General features: G+C 38.9%; 2 protein-coding genes across 9 annotated transcripts in view; one reads left to right on the plus strand and one right to left on the minus strand.

The window, feature by feature from the left end:
• Positions 1 to 3,676, minus strand: part of rps6ka1 (ribosomal protein S6 kinase a, polypeptide 1) — a 50,884-nt gene extending 47,208 nt beyond the window's left edge. For 2 of the 4 annotated variants that reach the window (XM_032499648.1, XM_032499646.1), the window contains exon 1: positions 3,439 to 3,676. In XM_032499648.1, coding sequence (XP_032355539.1) covers positions 3,439 to 3,582 — 144 coding nt within the window. In that variant the 5' untranslated portion in view covers positions 3,583 to 3,676. The remainder of the gene's footprint in view (positions 1 to 3,438) is intronic. The other 2 variants (XM_032499650.1, XM_032499647.1) reach the window with 2 other exon arrangements.
• cnksr1 (connector enhancer of kinase suppressor of Ras 1) overlaps positions 3,395 to 20,232 on the plus strand; it is a 28,077-nt gene continuing 11,239 nt past the window's right edge. For all 5 annotated transcript variants that reach the window (XM_032499640.1, XM_032499641.1, XM_032499644.1 and 2 more), the window contains exons 1-7: positions 3,395 to 3,632; positions 5,769 to 5,926; positions 8,308 to 8,510; positions 9,000 to 9,084; positions 16,639 to 16,680; positions 16,769 to 16,888; positions 20,169 to 20,228. In XM_032499640.1, coding sequence (XP_032355531.1) covers positions 3,581 to 3,632; positions 5,769 to 5,926; positions 8,308 to 8,510; positions 9,000 to 9,084; positions 16,639 to 16,680; positions 16,769 to 16,888; positions 20,169 to 20,228 — 720 coding nt within the window. In that variant the 5' untranslated portion in view covers positions 3,395 to 3,580. The remainder of the gene's footprint in view (positions 3,633 to 5,768; positions 5,927 to 8,307; positions 8,511 to 8,999; positions 9,085 to 16,638; positions 16,681 to 16,768; positions 16,889 to 20,168; positions 20,229 to 20,232) is intronic.

Consider the following 20,232-nt stretch of genomic DNA (forward strand, 5'->3'; position numbering starts at 1 on the left):
GAAAAAAAAATGTTTTTCTGGGATTTAGGGTGTTAGTTTTGTGTCTCTGGTGCTTCCACATGCATACAAACTTGGGTAAAAAACTATCCATGCGGTTTTATATGAGATACAGGTTTCTGACTGTCCTCTGCCTTCAGTCTCTGGGTGAGCTGTTCAAAATCTGCACGGCTTTCTACGTCACTAGCTGAGACGAGGTGGCTAACCGTATACATGCTTGTGCTAGCATGCTAGCTTGTTCTCAATGGCAAAGCACTGCTACAACACACATTAGTTCACCATAATCTACAAAAGAACTACTTCCATGTCCCTGTTCTGCAGGTGTTCCACAAGTGTGCCCTCATTTAGAAGAAGTCTCCCAGCTAATCCTGCCTTGTACTGACCTAGCTGATGGGATCGTACCTAGCTACTGCGCATGTGCGATTCCCAACAAAGATAGAATAGAAGTGAGATGTCTCACTCTGTAGCTAAAACAGAGACCTAAACACACAGGGTGAAAACAGAATCTGCAGCTATGTGCGGTACAACAAAGATGCGGTGCTTTTGGAAAATGAAACATGTAAACCTATTCTGGTTCAACCTCAAAATAAACTATGAACCTGAAAATGAGCATAATATAGGCGCTTTAAAGCACAACACTAAATATACCCCATCCACAGAGCATTTAAATACAGCATTTAAAGACTGATGGGAATGGTATTTTTAGTTACAACAAAACTAAAAACTAAAATATAGTATTCATAATCTTATTGCACAGTATGAATGTAATACTCTGGATGTGTCAGGTTTCCACACCAGCTTTTGCACCTTTTATAACAATTCTTTCTTAGCCTAGCTCATATCTGCAGTGCAAGAATCAATGCCAAGGTGCTGCAGCATAGAACAATTTAATTAGCTGCTCAACAGTGGAGCAAGGGTAATTGTCCAATCTCTGCTGATAGGAGTAGATGGCATTTTAATGGTTCAAAGTTGTCTCTGTGCAATACAGAGATGATGAACAGGTATAGTTATTGTGCTTCAAACATCAGTGGAAATATCATTTGTGCCATAAATGGCTGTGTGGTTGCAGATGGACCGGGAGGGGAATATTGACCGGTGATGGAAACAAAGAGAAAGGGAGAGATGCTAGTTACACAATTCTCCAATGTTGTTTTTTAATTAAAATCTTGTTTCTTTTTGTTGTCAACACGCTGTTCTTCTAGTAACAGCTCCCTGACTACATCTTAAGACTGTAGTAATGGGTGTGCTGTCAAGCAAAAACAGCAAGCAACAAGTTGAGGCTTGAATTTGTATCTCAGGTATTTGGGCTTGGCAAAAAGGTGGGCCAAGGTCTAAATAGAGAACCACCTCTAAGACCAAGTTCAGCACAAACAAGCTACAGTAACACATCATTGTGTTATTGAATTTCAGATGAGAGATGGAACAAGCCATTTTAAATGTTATGGAACATTCAAAGTTAATAAGTACATGGACAGACTGTTTTTTGTTGTTGTTCCGGCTGGAAAATAAGAAAAAAAAGCAGTCTAAACTAAATAATGTGCCACAAACAGGGTGCTATCACTGGAATAATACCACTGCAATAAACTGGACATGAGCACGCTATAGGGATGGAGTAGAATGGGCTAGAATGTTTTGCAAAACTGTTGGTTTTCCCTTATAAGACCAGCCTTTATTTGTCAGACTAGTGGACCGATGTCTTACGTTCAAGCTCAGTTATTTTCCTTTCAGCAAAGAGCATCTTGACTCAACAGAAGATCAATAGTTAGTCAATCAGAATTCAAAATGACCAAAACCCTTTTCCACTATTCAATATACTTTTTTTTTGTTTAGATTTTTACCTTGAAATACACTTATCCATGACTGTTGGTGAATGATGTAAAGCATATACAGTATCAAACAGCACGTTCTATTACGCTTCAAGTGAAACCATTTAAGCAGCTACAAACTAGGAGGCTATCTCACATGAACCATTCTTCTGCAAACACAAATTGCAAAACTAGGTTTTTGTATGCAGCCCAACAGATTTTCTGTAAATATTGGAAAATATTGGCATAACGCATATACACCACACACGGGGACACCATGCCATTTAATTTCTGGCTCACATACAAATTTGACTTTTCCCCTTCCTCTGTCCCTTTCTCTCTGCTCAAAGAGAATAACAGCAGGGGGTGCCAGATATCGGAGGGCAACTCTTTCTTGACTACAGCCTTTTCATCAGGCGTTGCCCTTTACTTGAATGGAAACATTCAGCTGCAGATTTGTTGGGGTGTAGTTTGGTTTATACCATGAGAAACTAACAATCATTTCCCAGTGTAGCTCACATTCACAGAAATCCTTAAGGATGGTAGACTTGATGTGATGAGCATGAATGGAGAAAACACTGCTTCAAAAGTGTTGAAAAGTAGCATTTGGATTAACTATATACATTAGGTGGGCATTGTTGTTATGACTCACCGTCATTTTTAAGATTAAAAGCATAATAGGTTTATATTCAATTTTATGGCGGTAATCATTCATCATAATAACTACTTTGAACCACAGAGCCAGTGATTGCTTGGTTTATTGCGTGTGTGTGTGTGTGTGTGTGTGTGTGTGTTTGTAATGGGTAAATTATTCATGAATGAATTCCTTCAGTATGATATATTCATTGATCATAATCATCACTTTATATAATTCAGCAAGAAGAAATGTTCATATCGTAAAAACATTGGACACTAATAAAATATTTATAGGTTCAGGCACTGGTGTTTTTTCCTTTTTCTTTTTAAATATCAGAGCCCAGATGTCACCACAGTTCAAAGGATAAAATAGGGAACACTTCTGCTCAATTCCCAGGAGAGCAGCCTAGCCAGTGGACTAGGAAAAGAGGATTATGTTTGCTGGTCTGGAAAACAAGTTATTTATCCCCTTAAGTCTTATGACAACCATTAATTTGAAGGGGAACTAAAAAGTTGAGAAATTGCGTGTATTTTTCTTGTAGGGGATCATGATTGTGTCCTATGTTTTAATATCTTTACATATAATATCTTGTTTTTGTCCTATAAATAAGCTGCATTATAATGCAATCAAATGCAGATTCACACTTAAGAATGGCCGCAGGGTTAATGAGGACCTTTCTGTTACTAAAGTAGCATTATTACAGGGTTATACTGCATTACTCTATACAGGTACAGGTGTAGCTGTCATGTCCACCGCTTGCCTCCACAGTCCACACTCTACTGTGAAACTATCATAGGCCCCACGCCTTTTCCGTGCGCGTGACGCGATCGTGTATGAAATAAAACTATGAGGGACGTGGTGAAGCCTTAAAGCTGCAGCACCTTCCACACACGCACTATTCCTCCAGGTAAGGAGGGGGTGGGGGATGGGAGGGAGGGGTCTTTACTCCTTTGAGCCTGACAGTTGCGCACTATTGGCCAACAGCAGGGGGACTCGTACCTGTACCTGTAAGGGGGAGTGCCATTCGTCATCGTCCGACTCCGAATCAGGATCAACTTTTCCTTCCTCAGGCAGTCCATAGAGGTAGAAGTCAGCCAGGACGGCTTGAATCTGAACGAGCGACTGCAGCAGGACTCCGAGCATGGAGCCTATAACGTCGTGGAGCGAGGAGAGAGTCGCCGAGTGGCTCAAAGGTGAGTAACATATTGAGGGTTGTTTCTATTGTTGTCACTCCTTGATCGCCTCACCGGTACTTTGGCTCGGACGGTAAAGTCAGAAATAGAATGGTTACGCAAATCCTCTTGGAAGTGAAAGGTGGAGGGTGGAATGAGGAAGTGGCCTCTGCTGAGAGAGAAGCCACAACAGTGTTGTTTTGATCCCTGTCAACATCTCAGGTGGTTTTATCAGAAACGGTGTACATGGTTGTCTGTTTTCATCTTGGGCATGGTGCGTTCACTGGGTTAAATGAGTTCTTCTGTAGCCCATATTCATATTCAGAGAGTAAACCCCCACTCCACTGTAAAGTGCATGAAGCAATGCTCGGTTATGCTGTTTTACAGGGAAAATGCATAATTATTACAGGTAAAAAAAATATCGACCTAAAGTAGGCTAAAAGTTAGCAATTACCACTACTAAAAAGTAACTAGGCCTACATTTATTTATTTAAAGTACCGTGTTGAGGTTTTATTTTTTTGCTACACTTTGCATAAATATTGTACTTTTTATCCATTAAAAATCCTTTTTATTTTCATCCATTCAATTAGAATTACATAATTGCAGATTAAGATTTGACATGCAAAACACATCAGTGTATATTATAAGATCCATTGTTACAGAATAAAATACCAGTAGAAGTATCAAATCCGAGTAGACCGAACCCTTTGGACCAACTACAACATTAAAGCACCACTTACATATTCCTACATCAATAATAATGATCCAATAATATAGTAATAAACTGACAGGGGCAATTCTGCATAATGAGTACTTTTGCTTCTGATACTTTACTACTAAGTACATTATGCTGCTAATACTTGTACTTAAGTCAAATGGTAAATATAGGATTTGTACTGTACAATGATGATCTGTATGGTGTAGTATTGCTATTTTTAATGAAGTAAATTATTTGAATACTCCCTCTTCCTCTGACTATTCATGTAATAACACTTTTAAGACATTGTGTAAAGCTTTTATTTTGAAGTTGTCATTGTACCAAAAACGTACACAATTAAGAGGAAATACAGTAAAGTCATGAATTATTAACTATTTTTCAAGTAAATTCTATAAATCACTTAATACTCAGACCCATTTTTACTTAAACCTATTTTCCATGCTTCAAAACTTAACTCAGGATACCAGCAGCTACTGATCGTCTGCCTCTGTTAGTCCATGCTCCCTTTGCATGTCTCTGCCTGTACACACCTGTGGCTCACATACTGTATAAATTTGTTTTTCCCCTTCCTCTGTCCCTTTCTCTTGGTTCAAAGAGAATAACAGCAGGGGGTGCCAGATATCGGAGGGCAACTCTTTCATGACTATTGCCTTTTACTTGAATGGAAACATTCTACTGCAGATTTGTTTGGGGGGAATTGTGATTTATACCATGAGGAACTAACAATCATTTCCCAGTGTAGCTCACATTCACAGAAATCCTTAAGGATGCTAACCGTGATGCGCATGAATGGAAAAAACCTTTCTTCAAAAGTATTGGATCAGGGAGGCTCCAAGATCTTGGTTGCAGCTGTCACCGTGGTCCTGCTACACGTCCTGCGATGTCCTGTTACATCCTACTACGCTCTGCGGTGCCCTGCTCCGTCCTGCTGCGCCCTGCGGTTCCCTGTTACGTCCTGATACCCTTTGCGGTGTCTTGTAATGCCGTGCTGTGCCTTGCATTGCCATGAACTCCTACAATTACCATTTTTAAGTCACTTTTCCATTATCTTTTACTGTGACTGTTATTGCCATTATACATCTCAACCCCAACGTTGTTAGACACCGCCTACCAAGAGCCTGGGTCTGACCGAGGTTTCTTCCTAAAAGGGAGTTTTTCCTTGCCACTGTCGCACAGTTGCTTGCTTTGGAGGGAACTACTAGAACTGTTGGGTCCTTGAACTTTATGTAGTCTAGTGTTTTCTAGACCTACTCTATCTGTAAAGTGTCTCCAGATAACTCTTGTTATGAATTGATACTATAAATAAAATTGAATTGAATTGAAAAGTAGCATTTTTACTAACTACATATTGACTTTATGACTATGGGGTTTCCATTTATACTTGTGCACTGCATGTTGTAAACCCCTAAGTGTATGTGCTTTTGTGTCCTGTTTCCAGGCCTGGATGCCCCCCTGCATCAGTACCCGGTCTCAGAGTGGCATTTGTCGGGTCTCGATCTGCTCCAGCTGACCTGTCAGGACCTGGAAAAGTTGGGCGTAAATAAGATTGGACACCAGGAGCTCATACTGGAGGCTGTGGAGAAACTCTGCTCTCTGGTGAGGGACAAAGCATAATCATGTGTTTGTGTACAGTATGTGTCCATAGCAGTGCTCTGTGTATCCAAGGCTGGGGGCCTTGTGGGTTGTGCGCAAGGAGAACTGTTCCTCTGGATATTTACTGAGCAGTCCTCTTCTTGTCTTGCTGTGGTGTGGTGTATGTTCTGATATTAAAGCACAGATGTGGGTTGTTTTTTTCACCATCACACTGTTTTTAGATCATGCTCTTGTTTGCACAGTGCAACCAGCAGTTGTTGGACAATCTTTAGCAAATCCAGCCAGAATACACAACTGGTCTTGTTGCCATAAAAGTCCTGTTTTGTGCACTTGAAGCCTTTAGCAACATGCAGCAAGTTTAATTTCAGTGCTTCACTTTCCCCCCCACAAATCCCCCTAGTCGAGCATATCATAGTCAAATTGTTACTTTATTCTTCTAGCTAACATGAAAGGATTTCTCATCCTTCAACTGCAACCAAAGCAATTTAGAATTAAAAAAAAGCTTGCACTGAGTACTTTACATGCACCTTTTTGGGAAAGTTTGTAGTCGGCTAAAACACCTCCGCCTTCTCTTTGATTCTCTATCTTTTTTTTCTACTGCCTAATTCATTTTCCTCCCTGTCCAATTTTGAGAGGGAGTTTAAGGACACTTATTAGTCATGTTGCTGTGAGAGTGTGTGTGTGTGTGTGGGGGGGGTTGTTTTGTCTTAATGGAAGGACTAATTAAGCAGGAAAGTATCAGGCAAGGTTGCCCTTTGAACTTAGGCCGAGGCTAAAGCTGTAGGCTGCTCAAACCGTTTGTTGTCAAATTGTTGATATAACTCTAATCCCGATAGTCATTAACAGTTTAACCCAGACAGATGTACTGTTTAAATCTTTTGTACATGTGTGTGTATGCCTCTCAGCCTCCTCTTTGTGCTGATGCTCTATGAAGTGCTAACACTGTGCTCATTCATAATATCAACCATCAGACTCGCACATGGAACAAACCAAATGTATTCAAGTTCACAGTTACATAACTAACATTAACATTGGTGGCGAGGCAATGAAACATTCATAGGCACTCGATGATGGTTGATTGTTCTGGCTGGTTGATGTGTGACAATAAAGCTTGACAGGTCCAAACCTCTTCACCAATGTTGAGTGGGTCACACTAATAACCTGCTTCTTCTGCAGAGGTTGTGAAGAGTCACGTCTCCCACTGCAAGGCAGAAAACTGTGATGACAGGCGTTCAGTATGAAAGAGAAGCACTGTGTTGTCCTGTGTACTTTATTTGTAACATGATTTTTATAACTCTGGTTAATTGGTATTGTATTATAGTGTATATTGTACTGAGATTTCGTCTACCCTCATCAATATGAATGTGATGGACAAAATATTAGAACCCTCTCTCACTATAACGTGACAAAACTGGAGCTTGTTTTTGAAAATTGAGCCAAAGAATCTACTTCATGATTACATTATAGGGTATATAAACTGTTTGTAATGTGGTATATTTCCTTCTAATATCACTGGCTGTATTAGGCAACTGTGAGCAGTGTTGCATATCAATTATTTTGTGGCAATGTTGTATTTGTCTTATCTTGGTTTATCAGATTTTGGCTGAACAGACATTACTGTGTGTTTTCCTCTTAGTTTCTCAATAAATTTCACAAAAAGTTACTATATATAAATATATATAGAGGGGAGTGATAGAGGATTTCAGCCAAATGTCTACCTCTATGTCGTGACAGTTGTTTTCTAGGTTGTAATATAGCTCGATAGCAGAAAGGTTTTCACATATTAGCATTGGTAGTAAATGTCGAACTGTGACATCTGGCCATCAGACCAGCAACCGCTTATTTCAACAAGCACAATTCTTACATTCCTCAAAAAGAATAAGATCATCTCAGAAGAGGAAACACCAACAGTGGTCCAGAATGCTTTACATCATGAAACACAGTATTTCACTCAGCTTCCACTCTGTACTAACAAGAAAAAAATGCTCTCTTGCTCTTAATTTAATACACATTTCAGTCTCTACCCAGATGCAGAACTTGCAGTAATGTCGAAATGACAGTCTTTGAAGTGTTTTTTTAAGCAGTTTTGGGACATTCTCTGACTTTATTCAAAAATGGAAATGGTAGAGGTGAGGGGGGGAGAGAGAGGGGGATTGACACAACACAATATAGGTCCTCAACCAAAACCAACCGGGCATGTTGCAATTACAGTATATGAAATGCGTCTTATACACCGGAACCCTGCATTCTGTGAAGTGTTGGAAGAGAGGAAATCATGCAGTAAACGTCACAGATTATGTATGACATTGTGAAGTTTTTCAGGAGTTTGAATAGACCTTTAATCCATCACTTTTGTGTGTGATTGGTGTGTTTTTTTTTTTTAGACTTATGGTATAGGTGGTGAGAACCTACGCAGTTTGACAGAGAAGCTACGTGCGGTTGCCCACACCCTCCAGATGGGCATACAAGGCCGCTGGCGCCTCAACAGCTACGATGGACGCAGCGCCAGCAAGCTGCCTGCTGGTGTTCTGCAAACTGTAGTGGAGCTCATCGTCTCTGCCAAAGGACTCTTCTCTTTGCTCAACAGGTCTGTAAAGAGGAAGTTATCTAACCGTTATAAATATATATATATATATATATATATATATATATATATATATATATATATATATACAGTACTCAAAATTCTATTTCATTCTGCAGTTATTTTTTACTCAGAAAATGTTCCCTGCTATCTCTTACACAAATAGTACTGGCTGCAGATTTGGTTGTTGTAGGATTTATGTAAAAAGGAGGGCTGTGGGTTCATATCATTTAGAGGCATAGCCTTGGTCTTTTAGTTTTTGGTGTATGCATTAACGGGCTTTTTACCTGTTGTCACCTGATACCTATTCCTTAAATGTTTATCCCTCTGTGTTTGCTCAGTTTCTTTCTCTCTTTGTGAGACTTTCTAAGATCCTTCATTTGTCATCGTTCCTTTTATTCACCAGTGTGAAATTAAATCATTTCAGTTGCTCGCAGCAAATCATCTGAGTCTCTACCCAGACTTATTGAAATAAAATCCCTGTTTTGCCAGGTATCAGTTTTCCCAGCTCAGTGGATACACTGCCAACAAGAACATATTCACCTACTGCAGAGAGCTAGGAGACATTGTCCACAAGGTTGGTCCATTTATGGTTTTAAGCAGATAAGTGCATACAAATCACGTGTTACTCATAATTATATTTTATACATATACAACGTGGGTTATATCTTTCCATTTGTCCATCCAATGGCGGATTTTTGCAGCAAAATTAAAAAGAACTGTGTCTCTCTTTATGCAAACTGGTTTATTACACTTTACTGCACGTGAAAACATAAGAGGTTTATCTTAAGAGGAACAACACATAAATAACTGTTTCTAATGGTATTGTCAAGCACACTAAAGTTCCAAAGAGGAACTACAACCTGTTGTGTGATTTATTTTTTAAATCAACCCCTAAAAAGCAGCAAGAAAAAACAGAAGCAGAAACTGACTCCCTGCTCCTCGGCTTAACTTGAGTAATGAATTCTTTATCTTTACATTCCTGGCATATTTGGAGGCTGTTGTACCTTGAAGAAGCTTAGGGTAAAATAATTACCACTGAGGAGGGCTGCATTCTGTTTGTGTTTACTCCTTAAGGGTAGTATGGCATGTGTGAAAGAAATGGGAAAAGAAGGAATATTCATAACTGGATAAGGGTAAAAAATGTTCACAGGTAGTAGACGGGACAGGCCTGGATTTGTTGGAGTGCCGAGGGGAGGGAGGGAGTGATAGAGAAAGGGAGGGTAAAGGGAAGGCAGAGAAAGAAGGAGGAGACTGAAAGAGGGATTGTACCGACTCTTAAATGACTTCTGACTCCTAGTGGAGTGTCCATCGCTGAATGAACAGCAGAGAGCGACAGGCAGAGAGAGACTATTAACTCAAAAGAACGCTGTTGTGACAGAGATAAAGGGCAGAAGACAGAAGAAAAGCAGAGAAGAAGACAAAAAGAAGAGGGAGTTGCACAGATAGCAACAGAATGAGAGCTAATTAGAGGGAGGTAAGGAGGCAGTCAGAGGTCCTGAGAAGCTGTGGGTATTTAAAGGAGTTTAGACATAACCCTCTATAGCCAGCTTTGGACGCCTGCCCAGCACGACAGGTACAGTTCTCGCCTCTTTGATTGGATAATTCCCCACAAGGTGACGCTTCCCCTTGCTGCTTTTAAACATGACTTGACTGTTTAAAAGGGCTACATGTATTAACACAGTGTTTTTTTTTCTTGTTGGTTATAATTTAAAGAAAATTACTGTGTAGACTTTAAGGAATTGATAATACTGTAATGTGAGAGATCATTTGAGATCTACAGTATACTCACCAAACAAGGTTGGTCTGAACTAGATTTAGCCTGTGATAAACAAGAGTTGCAGTCTTTGTGTCGGTGTACAGTTACAGCACATTTATCATTGTTGACCAGAGGCGAAGGATGAATTTAGAGAGTTATTGAGCTTGTTTAGTCTGATCAAATGTTTTTGTCATTACTGAGTGAATCAGATTTGGGCCTGCTGACTGTTGTTTTCATTCATCAATTGTCAGCTTGGCATCATTGTTTGGTAATGTCTGGCTATTGTTTTGTCAATTCCTGTTTTTTGAACTTTGGTGCACGTGTGTTTGTGTGTGCAGTTGTTTAAAAAAAAAGAAGGTAATAATTATAAAAATAATTGTCCGCAAGGAAGTATTGTACTGAGAACATTCTGTCCATTGAGTTCAGGGTCATGTAAATACAGTAGCTAATTCCATTCAAAAATCCCACTGGAAATGGATAGGGTAATTTCATATCTATAAAACATAAGTATCTCACTCACCTGCCGTTATCATTACATTGACTGACTTTCATTTTGGCGCCACTATGACAGCGAATAGCTTTACATCTGAAGCGTTTAAAGACTCTGTATTTTTCTAAAGAAACACAACAATGTATAAAGGGCTTCATTACCTTGCATCTCACGTTGTGGCTCTGTAGCAGACATTTTTGTAAAAATAGGTTAACGACTGTGTCATAACCACGCAACTTAATGTTGCATAGTAGAGGAATTACCAAACAGTACATAAGCTCGCAGGCATTTTGGATTTACATTAGCCGTTTAAGTTTAATTACTAATGTTAACTAGCATTTTAATTAGCAATAATTAGCCTGTGCCCATTTTATCTCCTCACGTACGCTCTCCGTCTCTGCAAGATTGGGAATGATTGAGATTTCTTTTGGCAGACTTACAACTTTCAGACACGTTGCTCATGTCACATCTGTGTTGTCAAGCTCAGTTGGAGGCTGCGAAGTAACGCTCAGCATAGCACTTACCGGGAAAGTCTTTCTTTAACTGTCTATGGTTTTGGCAGGTGCTGTGTACTTGGCAGGTGAGCTACAGTAAAAGGTCAGTTTTGGAAAGCCGAGAAGCCCTCACACCTGTTTAACAGAAAAGAAAATAACAGCTCATATCATGTCAGTTCCACTGTCATCAAAGCATTATAAAACTGCGCTACAGGCTTTGCAGAAGAAAACTTGTAGCGTGTACTATACAACTGTATCATGTGTGTGTCCTTAATCTGTCAGCAGTGTACACATCATGCACACACATACAGACTAGCATGGTCACGGCTTCTTAAAATGTGTTCCATTTGAATGGAGGTTGATGTCATGCCCCACTTGGGACAGTTTTTGACGTTGTGTCATGAGGCCGTGGCTTCATTATGACGTTCTTTTCTGGGGAACTGCTTCCACAGAAGCTACACCACATCTTTCGCACCAAAGAAAGACTCTTATTTCCTGGGTGTCTGTGTGTGTTCTCACTCCCTGAGGCTGATCAAGGTCAGTAGTCAGCTGGTGTTTTTTTGGATCCCACAATGAAGTTGTCAAGTCAGAGTTTCGCAGAAAACACACTCTGTCTACTTTGAACCAGCCGAGCAGCAAGCAAAGTCCAAGAGAGAGACAGGGAGAAAAAAACAAGGCTCTGTGAACTGTAAACTTACGTGAAGGTATGTGAGCGTAAAAGAAAAAGGAGAGCATTTCTTATGCAAAATCTAACTTTTGCAAGTGTCTTTGACATAAGAACCTTTACTGAAAAATACAATAATATAAGTGATTTAAGTGTTACACTTTTGAAGAACTAGGAGCTACTGAGACAAATCTGTGACTGTTTTAGTTTAAAACTTGACATTTTGGTTACATATTGCAGTGATTCCCTGTTAGGGGCACTTGTCTGCAGTTGCCAGGGGGTACGTGAAAAGATTGGAGAGTAGCTCAACTAATTTGAGAAAATATAAATTATGATTTGGTTAAAAGAAAATATCCACATATTAACATTAAGTCAGCTGAACGCTACATGTTGCAATTATGTAAGAGTGTGTGAAAACTAGTTAGCAAGGAGCACAGTAGTTTAAACCGGTAGCCGAACATAACAGTTCATTGATTAGCTAAACGTAATGACGAAACATTTATAATAATTAGCTAAAAGTAATGTTAATGAATAAATGGGTCAAACATTGAGTAGTAGCTAGTATCAGTATGATTGCTGACCAAAACCAACCTTAACATTGACAGTTCTAATGTAAAATTGACAATATCCATTTTTATACACTTTACATAAGTGTTATGCAATTGGAACATACAATAGGAATCGAAGATGGGGTATAAGAGTTCATCCAATGTTGAGGAGTGGTATAAGGCAAAGAAAAGAACATTGACAGGGTTGTAAGATTTTGATGGAAAGATAAGGAGCAGGTGTAAAAGAGATCTGCCCGAGCGATGTCTCCCAGTCTTTTTATAGCAAGTCTGTGACCTGTTGGCAAATATTAAGTATCCACTGGTACAAGTCCAACTATGTAAACATAACATGCTGGGGCTTGACTTGACATGGCTTTTGATTAATAACAAAAAAGACTTTAAAAAAAAAATACTTGAATTTGTTCAATTGTGTTGAATCTACACGGTTTGTGTTATTGCACCTTTGTATAGATAGATTCAGCCTTTTGGTACATGTGTGTACATGCATGCCTGTGTGTATTCTTGTTTTCCGCTTTTCTTCAGAGTGTTACACCCACATAATAGCTTGTCTTTGTTTCCTGGACAACTATAGAGAGAGAACAGCTTTCAGGCACAGAATGCTGCTGTAAAGTTAGCTTACCGCCTGATCAAGCCACACACCGGCCTTCACAACACAACACAACACAACACAAGACCTTTCTTATCAAGTGAAGTACGTGCATGTTACAATGCAGCAGAAGGAAAAGAAATTAAAATTAAGATACTATTATGACAATGCAACTGTCTCCTCAGTATTTCTATTATGATAACTGGAGTCTTAGTGCAGCACATTCTGCATGGGATTATCTGCCATTTATTGACAGTCTGCAGTAAAATTAAATTGTGGCTAATATGTAACTACCGTTGCTACAATGAAGTGGATTAAAAGGTCGATCTTGAATGTCAGTCTTTGTTTGAGTGGTTTGGGCACAGAACTTCTCAAAAAGGCCCATATAATGAAAAGATTGTTTTTTTTCCTGTATGATATTGTAGGAATTGGCAGTTATAGGTGGCATATTTTAGTAGTCTTGTTTGGGTCATTAAAAGGCCCAAACTGCATTGGTTTGAATATTATGTGATCTTGGACCATTTGTTCTGCTTTAGTTGATGAAGAACCAAAAATGGTTTATCTTTACAGAAACTGTACTGTCTGATGGGACAGTTTATACATATTGTGTTGCAAAACCTGAGGGGGTTCTTTTAAAAACAGAATTTCTATTTTTTCAAGTGATGTATTTTAGTTAATATCTTACTGAGAGGAGAAATGAATAGAAGGGAGCTCGATAAACATTCTGGAGGCTCCTGTTTTCACGTCTTCATCTCATCTCATCTTCATCTCATTTTTTATACTTTTAGATGTTTTTGGGCACTCGTGACTTTTGTTAAGTAGCATCAATTAAATCACAAAGTGATTTGCATGTATGTGTGATTGTAAGCATATGTTTAAGGGCAGAAGTGTACCTGACACCACCTTGCACACATTAATGTGTCATTTCCTGTTAAAAGGAAATGCAGATACAGGTTGTAGACTATTGTTGTGGGGAAGCCTCTATCGGCATGGCTCCAAATACTACTTGGATATTGTTGTATTTTAACCTCATGTCTAAAAAAGAAACGGTGAGATGCTGGAAAGAAAGGTGTTACTAATAAAGTGAAAGCAGAAGTGATGGTGTGTGATAAGAGGTGGCGACCAGATTTAAATCTGAGTTGCTATTACCGTTACTACCACTAATGCCCTGGATCATCAGGCTACAAGTGGATCAAGTCATATGTTTCTGTCCTGTTTAAACCACTGTTTCAGCATCTGTATCACCATTAACAGTAAATGCATGAAATTAAATGAAATGAAATATGAAATCTCACCAACTATTGTAAGGATTGCCATGAGATTTTCTATGGACATTCACAGTCCCCAGAGGAATAATTCCTCTGCCTTTATTAACCCTTAGACTTTTCTTTAGCGCCACCACAATGTTTACATATGCAGTTATAAATTAAATGTGGGAACTAATGTGTTGAATGAATACACTAATTTTCCTTTCAGGATGAACTGTAATAACTTTGGGGATTTTTTTTTAAAATTTGGTTTATAACAAAATGCCTGCTGTACTTTGTGTTTAGTGCTAAGTAGCAAATGTCGGCATTCTAACACACTGAACCAAGATGGTGAACACGGTAAACCTATCATGTTAGCATAGTCATAGTGAACATGTTAGGAAGCTAACGTTAGCATTTAGCTCAACACTGCAGCATCACAGAGCTGCTAGCATGGCTGCACACCGTTTCAAACTCTTGTGACTGCCTTGTTGCACTGTTTATGGTTTCATGTGGCACAAACTCCTCTTAGTGACTAAAATTAACCATAAATCCTTTTCAAGATGCATTTACCTATAGTTTGATCCACAATATCTTGTTGGTAACATTAGCAGCCGGCTCTGAGTAAGGTTAGTTTCAGCTCCACCGTAATTTAGAATTTTGTACTGCAACAATTATGTTCTGTTTTAAATATCTGTCCTTAATTCAGTTTTATTTCTGTTTATGCTGTGAATAAAGCCCTAACTACTGTAGCTAACTAATGAACTTAGTAGTCACTGTTGCATATAGCTAGCGTGCCATGACAAGATTAGTTTGCTCAAGTGGGGATCGAGATAAAGATCTGAACATCTTTAGGTGTTTACACAACCTTTAGTTGTTTGTTGGGGTGTAAATCAATATATTGTATGTTCTGCATCTCAAAAGTACCCGCACTTAAATGCCAAAGGGGAGTAACCACACTCCCACCCTCTCCCTGTCGTACCCCTCCCTGCAGTCTTAATCAGCCCAGAAATCCAACCCTGTTCACTGTTGATCCCTTGTTACATTTCACAGGGATTAGTTTCCCCTAATAGTACATTATGTAACTCATCACATCGTCATGCATTGCAAATTAGCTTAGGGAGTAATGGTATCAGCATAGTCAGTGAATATTCTTGCTAAAACTAAAGAGCAGCTTGACTCTGGATATGTGAAGACATATCCTGGAGACATTGACAATTTACACAGAAGCCATTAGGATTAAGCAGTACAGTTTAACCACAATGTAGTTTTGTGTAGTGTAATCCCAACTCTAAAGTTCCTGTCTTCCTGAAGGAGTATTTAAAACTCATGCCGGGAAGTGTTTAGTTTAGCTGAACCTGCAATGAAAAAAAAAGAAGATACACAAAACACATGCTTATCTAAATCATGAACCCAAACACCTATGCACAGACTGAAAACAATGCCAGCCTGACCATACTGCAGTAGAGCCTAGCCATAGGTGATTGTGTGTGTGTGTGTGTGTGTGTGTGTGTGTGTGTGTGTGTGTGTGTGTGTGTGTGTGTGTGTGTGTGTGTGTTCATTTAATTATGTCCTTCCTATGTGTGTGTACATTAATTTTGGGGACTTGGTAGACAGACGTACAGGCCCAAGCCTTTTGCCATCATACAGCTGCTTAGTCTCCCTCAACTCTATAGAACATGTTGGGCTTTGACCTGAATTAGACCACTGTCTCAATTTACACAGCATGATTTCACAAACTGGAAATTCTACCACATACGCCGTGTAAACATCTACCCTCTTCTCTTTTAACCTCTTTATCCCCTCAATTCAAAGCCTGCCCTTCATTTTCCAGCTCCCGGGCAAAGTCAAAGTAATGCCAGTTGGAGCATTATCAACACCTTCCTCTCTACCAGAGATTAAGCAGTTTGTGACATTGACCACTGACTTCCTGTGGTGTACACGCATGTGTGCTTGTGGGGGATTATTGTGAGCCCTCGGGTTAAGTGGACATTACACACCATAAAATCGATTACCCACTTGCTGTACTGAAAATTTAATTTAAAAAGTGGTATGTTTATGTATTTTTTCCATTTAAACAAGACTAGATTCTGCTGGGATAAAGTACCAGTAAAAGCTGTGGGGTGACGCCTCTCTTGTCTCTAGATACCTTTGATCTTTCACTTCCTGACTCATGCTGTGAAGAGGAAATAGGACACACGTTTTTGAGTCAGATTGTCCCATTTCCACAAATCAATTGTAGCATTATAAAGGCTGCTGTGGTGTCATTGTGGATCACTGCTTGGATGGAACTCATGTCATGTTGTTTCACTCATCCAACAGGATACCACTGTCTATGAAAAGGAAAAGGACATCATATCTGTTGTAAGTATTTGTATATTGTTGCCTTTATTTTTTTAAGGATTGATTGAGATATTCTTGATAGTAAATGGTGGTTTGTTTCATTCTCTAGTGCCGTCAGTTGGTGTCTGTGTGTGATGAGATTCTAAATTCCAGCCCTGAGGCGCTTCTTACCCACACTGCTCAGCTTGAGAGTTTCGACCTAGTGCCTGTGTCACCTGGTGATCAGCTGGTAAAGCCTTCTTGTTCTTAATAACTCCCTTTGTCTTAAATCCAATGTACAACCAAAGAAAATTATATTTTTTATGCTAGATGCAAATTCTATTTACAATATTAAATGCCAACACTTTTACCATGCTGTATGTAGATTTAACTCTTTGACACAAATCCTACAGAATTTAAAATCTGGAGGTTCTCCAAATACGGTCTGGGGACCAGTTGTCCAATCAAAGTTAGAATTTGTTTTGTTTCACTGTATAAGATGTATAGCTGAAGCAATTCATTTAATAATTAATCAAACAGTGTAGTTGCTGGGAAATATTTGGTAATCAATTGATTTATTCCTCAAAAAACATTGTTGAATATTACCTAGTCTCAGCCTTTCAACTGGAAAGACTTCTGACAGTGAATATGTTTATGTTAATGTTTTGGACGGTTATTCGGACATTACCTTAGACTTTGGGAAATCATCACAATTTGGGCTATTCTGGGCCACTGGCTGCTGATCTTCCAATAAGATTAACATGAAAATGTTTTAGAAATTGTAAACCAACACTAAGATTTATTGTCAATTACATGACTTTTTACTCCATCAACTCATTTTTAAACTCTTCTTCCAGTAAGATTCTGCTTTTTCTTTTCTATTCTGGTCCCCCCTGGCTGGATTTTTTTTGTGTTTGTCTCCTCTGTGCAGCATCTTACCATCTCAGTATTACCATCATTATGAAACCTCTCTCAACGTTCTATTGCCTCTTATTTTCTGTCACTCTCTCATTTTCAGTATTCATTTTCTGCTTTCATCACTGCCTGCAGTTCTCCATCATTTGGTTCCCTCATCACTTCCTTCATCCTTCATAATACAAGGTTATCCCTGTACCCTGTTCTATTCTTATTACTCGTTCAAAAGCTTCTACTATGTCTAGTTGTTCATACATAACTTTGTTTCTGTCGCTTTTCTTCACCTAATGCCTTATCCTTCAGTCGGTACATTCAGTACAACAGTTATAGCCATCTTTTTTGCTTGTTATCCACATAAATTATCATTTGTTTATTTCTAAGTATACATTTGTCCAATTCCCTTCCCTCAACCCCATTAGGTAAGTCTCTTGAGATAGTAGCAGTCCAATCATCCTAATCATCTGTGTTGTCTTAAAAGTGGATTTTCTAGTTTCACTTCCATCACCTCTGACGCTGATGCCAAGCATACATTTTGTTTGTGTTCATTGATGCATAATTGTGCGTCTCTGGGTGGCTGGAGGTGTGTCAAAAAGAGTGGGTTTTAGTTAAACTGTAGTAATTTCACAATTTTTCTACAGTAGAACAGGAAAATTTTACTAAATAAAAATAATAAAAACAAAACCTGATTAACCTCAGCTGACAGAGAAATTGATTGAAAAAAACGTCAACAAACGACAACAAAAACATTAGTGTTTACATGCTCAGCAGTAACCAGGTATTAAGTGAATAACCGGTTATGCCGCTCACGTACGGTTCCCATAAGTGTGAGCAGGGAATGGGGACATTGACGGGAGTCCGGTGTAGTAGTTGGCGCTCTGCCAATGTACAACTGGTCAGAATAAACCATAGACTAAATGTAAACGCACTGACTGAATGAAAGTAATGGGAACTTAAGACAGAGAAGCATTAGGTCGTAACAATTATAATGACTTAATGTACAAACTGAGGTACACTTCATTCATAAAGGAAATGTCAGTCTAAAAGTAAAAGCTGTTTATTTCACCTTTCTCCAATTAAAATGTATTCCATTCACAAAAGGAGAAGGTGGAGATTAAGACAGAATGAAAATTGTTAATGAACATTAAACCATGTAAACAAAATGGTAAAAAAAAGTAGCATGAATGAGCAAAATATGGGATCTTTAATGTAGAGTATTGAAGTGAAGAATTATAACTTCTTCTATGAAGACATTTTACATTATTACTACTATTTTTTACTACATTGTCATTTAGTATCTGTTTTGTCTTATTGTAACAGACGGTGGTAGATTAAAATGGCTCTCATTAAAATCTTGGGCCGACAATGCCCCCTAGGTTTTTGATTAGGCTTAGGACCTCTTAAAATTATTCATAAATTAAAACAATAAAAGCCAGCTTCTCAAAATCAGGGGTGAGCAAAGCCAAAAACTTTATAGACATTTATTTAGATAAAAAGAATAAAACCCCAAGGCCTGAGAGGGGCCGGTTGTGGTAGCGGGAACTGGAATTTCCCTATGGAATCCGTCACAGTGCACCCATAGGTATGCCCTGGGAGGTAGGATCACACATTAGACATAGGCTTATATTACACTAATCTAAACCTCAGGCGGCTTTGCTCCCCAGTCTCATCGTCCCCTTATACCACCGTCTGTTGCCGTTTACTCCTGTCTTCTGTCTCTCTTCTCTGTTGCTCTGTTCTTTTTTTAAATGGTCTGATTCCCTCATTCCCAGGTGAGTTGCATCAGTGCTAATTGGCACTGGGTTTGGGGAAAGGTCAAGTCAGCATCTCTGTACAGCAACACAATAAAACAAACTAGTAGACTAGTAAAAATAAGAGCACTGCAAAACACAATTAAATACATGCTAACTTTCCACCCTTGACCTGCTCACATTATATCTGCTTTAAACTATTTATACATGTTTAGATACTGCTATAAATACTAAATGGGGGGGGGGGGGGGGGGGGGGGTATGCTGAACCACAGGGTCAGCTTTGGTAAGATGTTATAACTTCATGACATTTTGAGGTTTACATTTGAATTGTATACGTAGAATTGTATTGTACTTCTTCATTGTAATGTATTGTTGAATTGAATTGTAAGTACAGCTTTTGAAAGGACCTGTATATTTTTTAGCAAATAAGTTGATATAGTTTATATATAATAATTAAATATAATATTGTGTGATGGGAGGAAATAGCTCTTTTTGCTGTGCTCTTTTCAGTTCAAAGTTTGAATCCATTCATGTGTCTGTTGTCATGTAATACGCATTGATTATGTGGTCTGGGCATTCTAGGGTGTTAGTTAGTTGGCTCTCCCCACGTCCATTATGACTCAAAATAATCTATCAAGGCCAGCTGAGGGGTAATTACAGGCTGAACCATCAATACATCTGGAGACAGACATCAATATCTCCCCGCAGACTACATCAGCAATGACAGTAACATGAAAGAGCAATGTTTACGTGTCCATTATGTTGAATCATTTGGACTCAGTGATGTGTAAAATTAGCTTACTGTATATTTCTCATATGTAGGTTATCAGTCTGAAATGTATCTCTCTGTTTCTGTTTCTCTTAGGGGATTGAGATCACATCCACTGGCTCCATTAACCACTATGTGACTGGAAGTGCTGCTGAGGTCA

This window comes from Etheostoma spectabile, chromosome 20 (genome assembly GCF_008692095.1).
Source record: "Etheostoma spectabile isolate EspeVRDwgs_2016 chromosome 20, UIUC_Espe_1.0, whole genome shotgun sequence".
NCBI classification, from domain to species: Eukaryota; Metazoa; Chordata; class Actinopteri; order Perciformes; family Percidae; genus Etheostoma; species Etheostoma spectabile.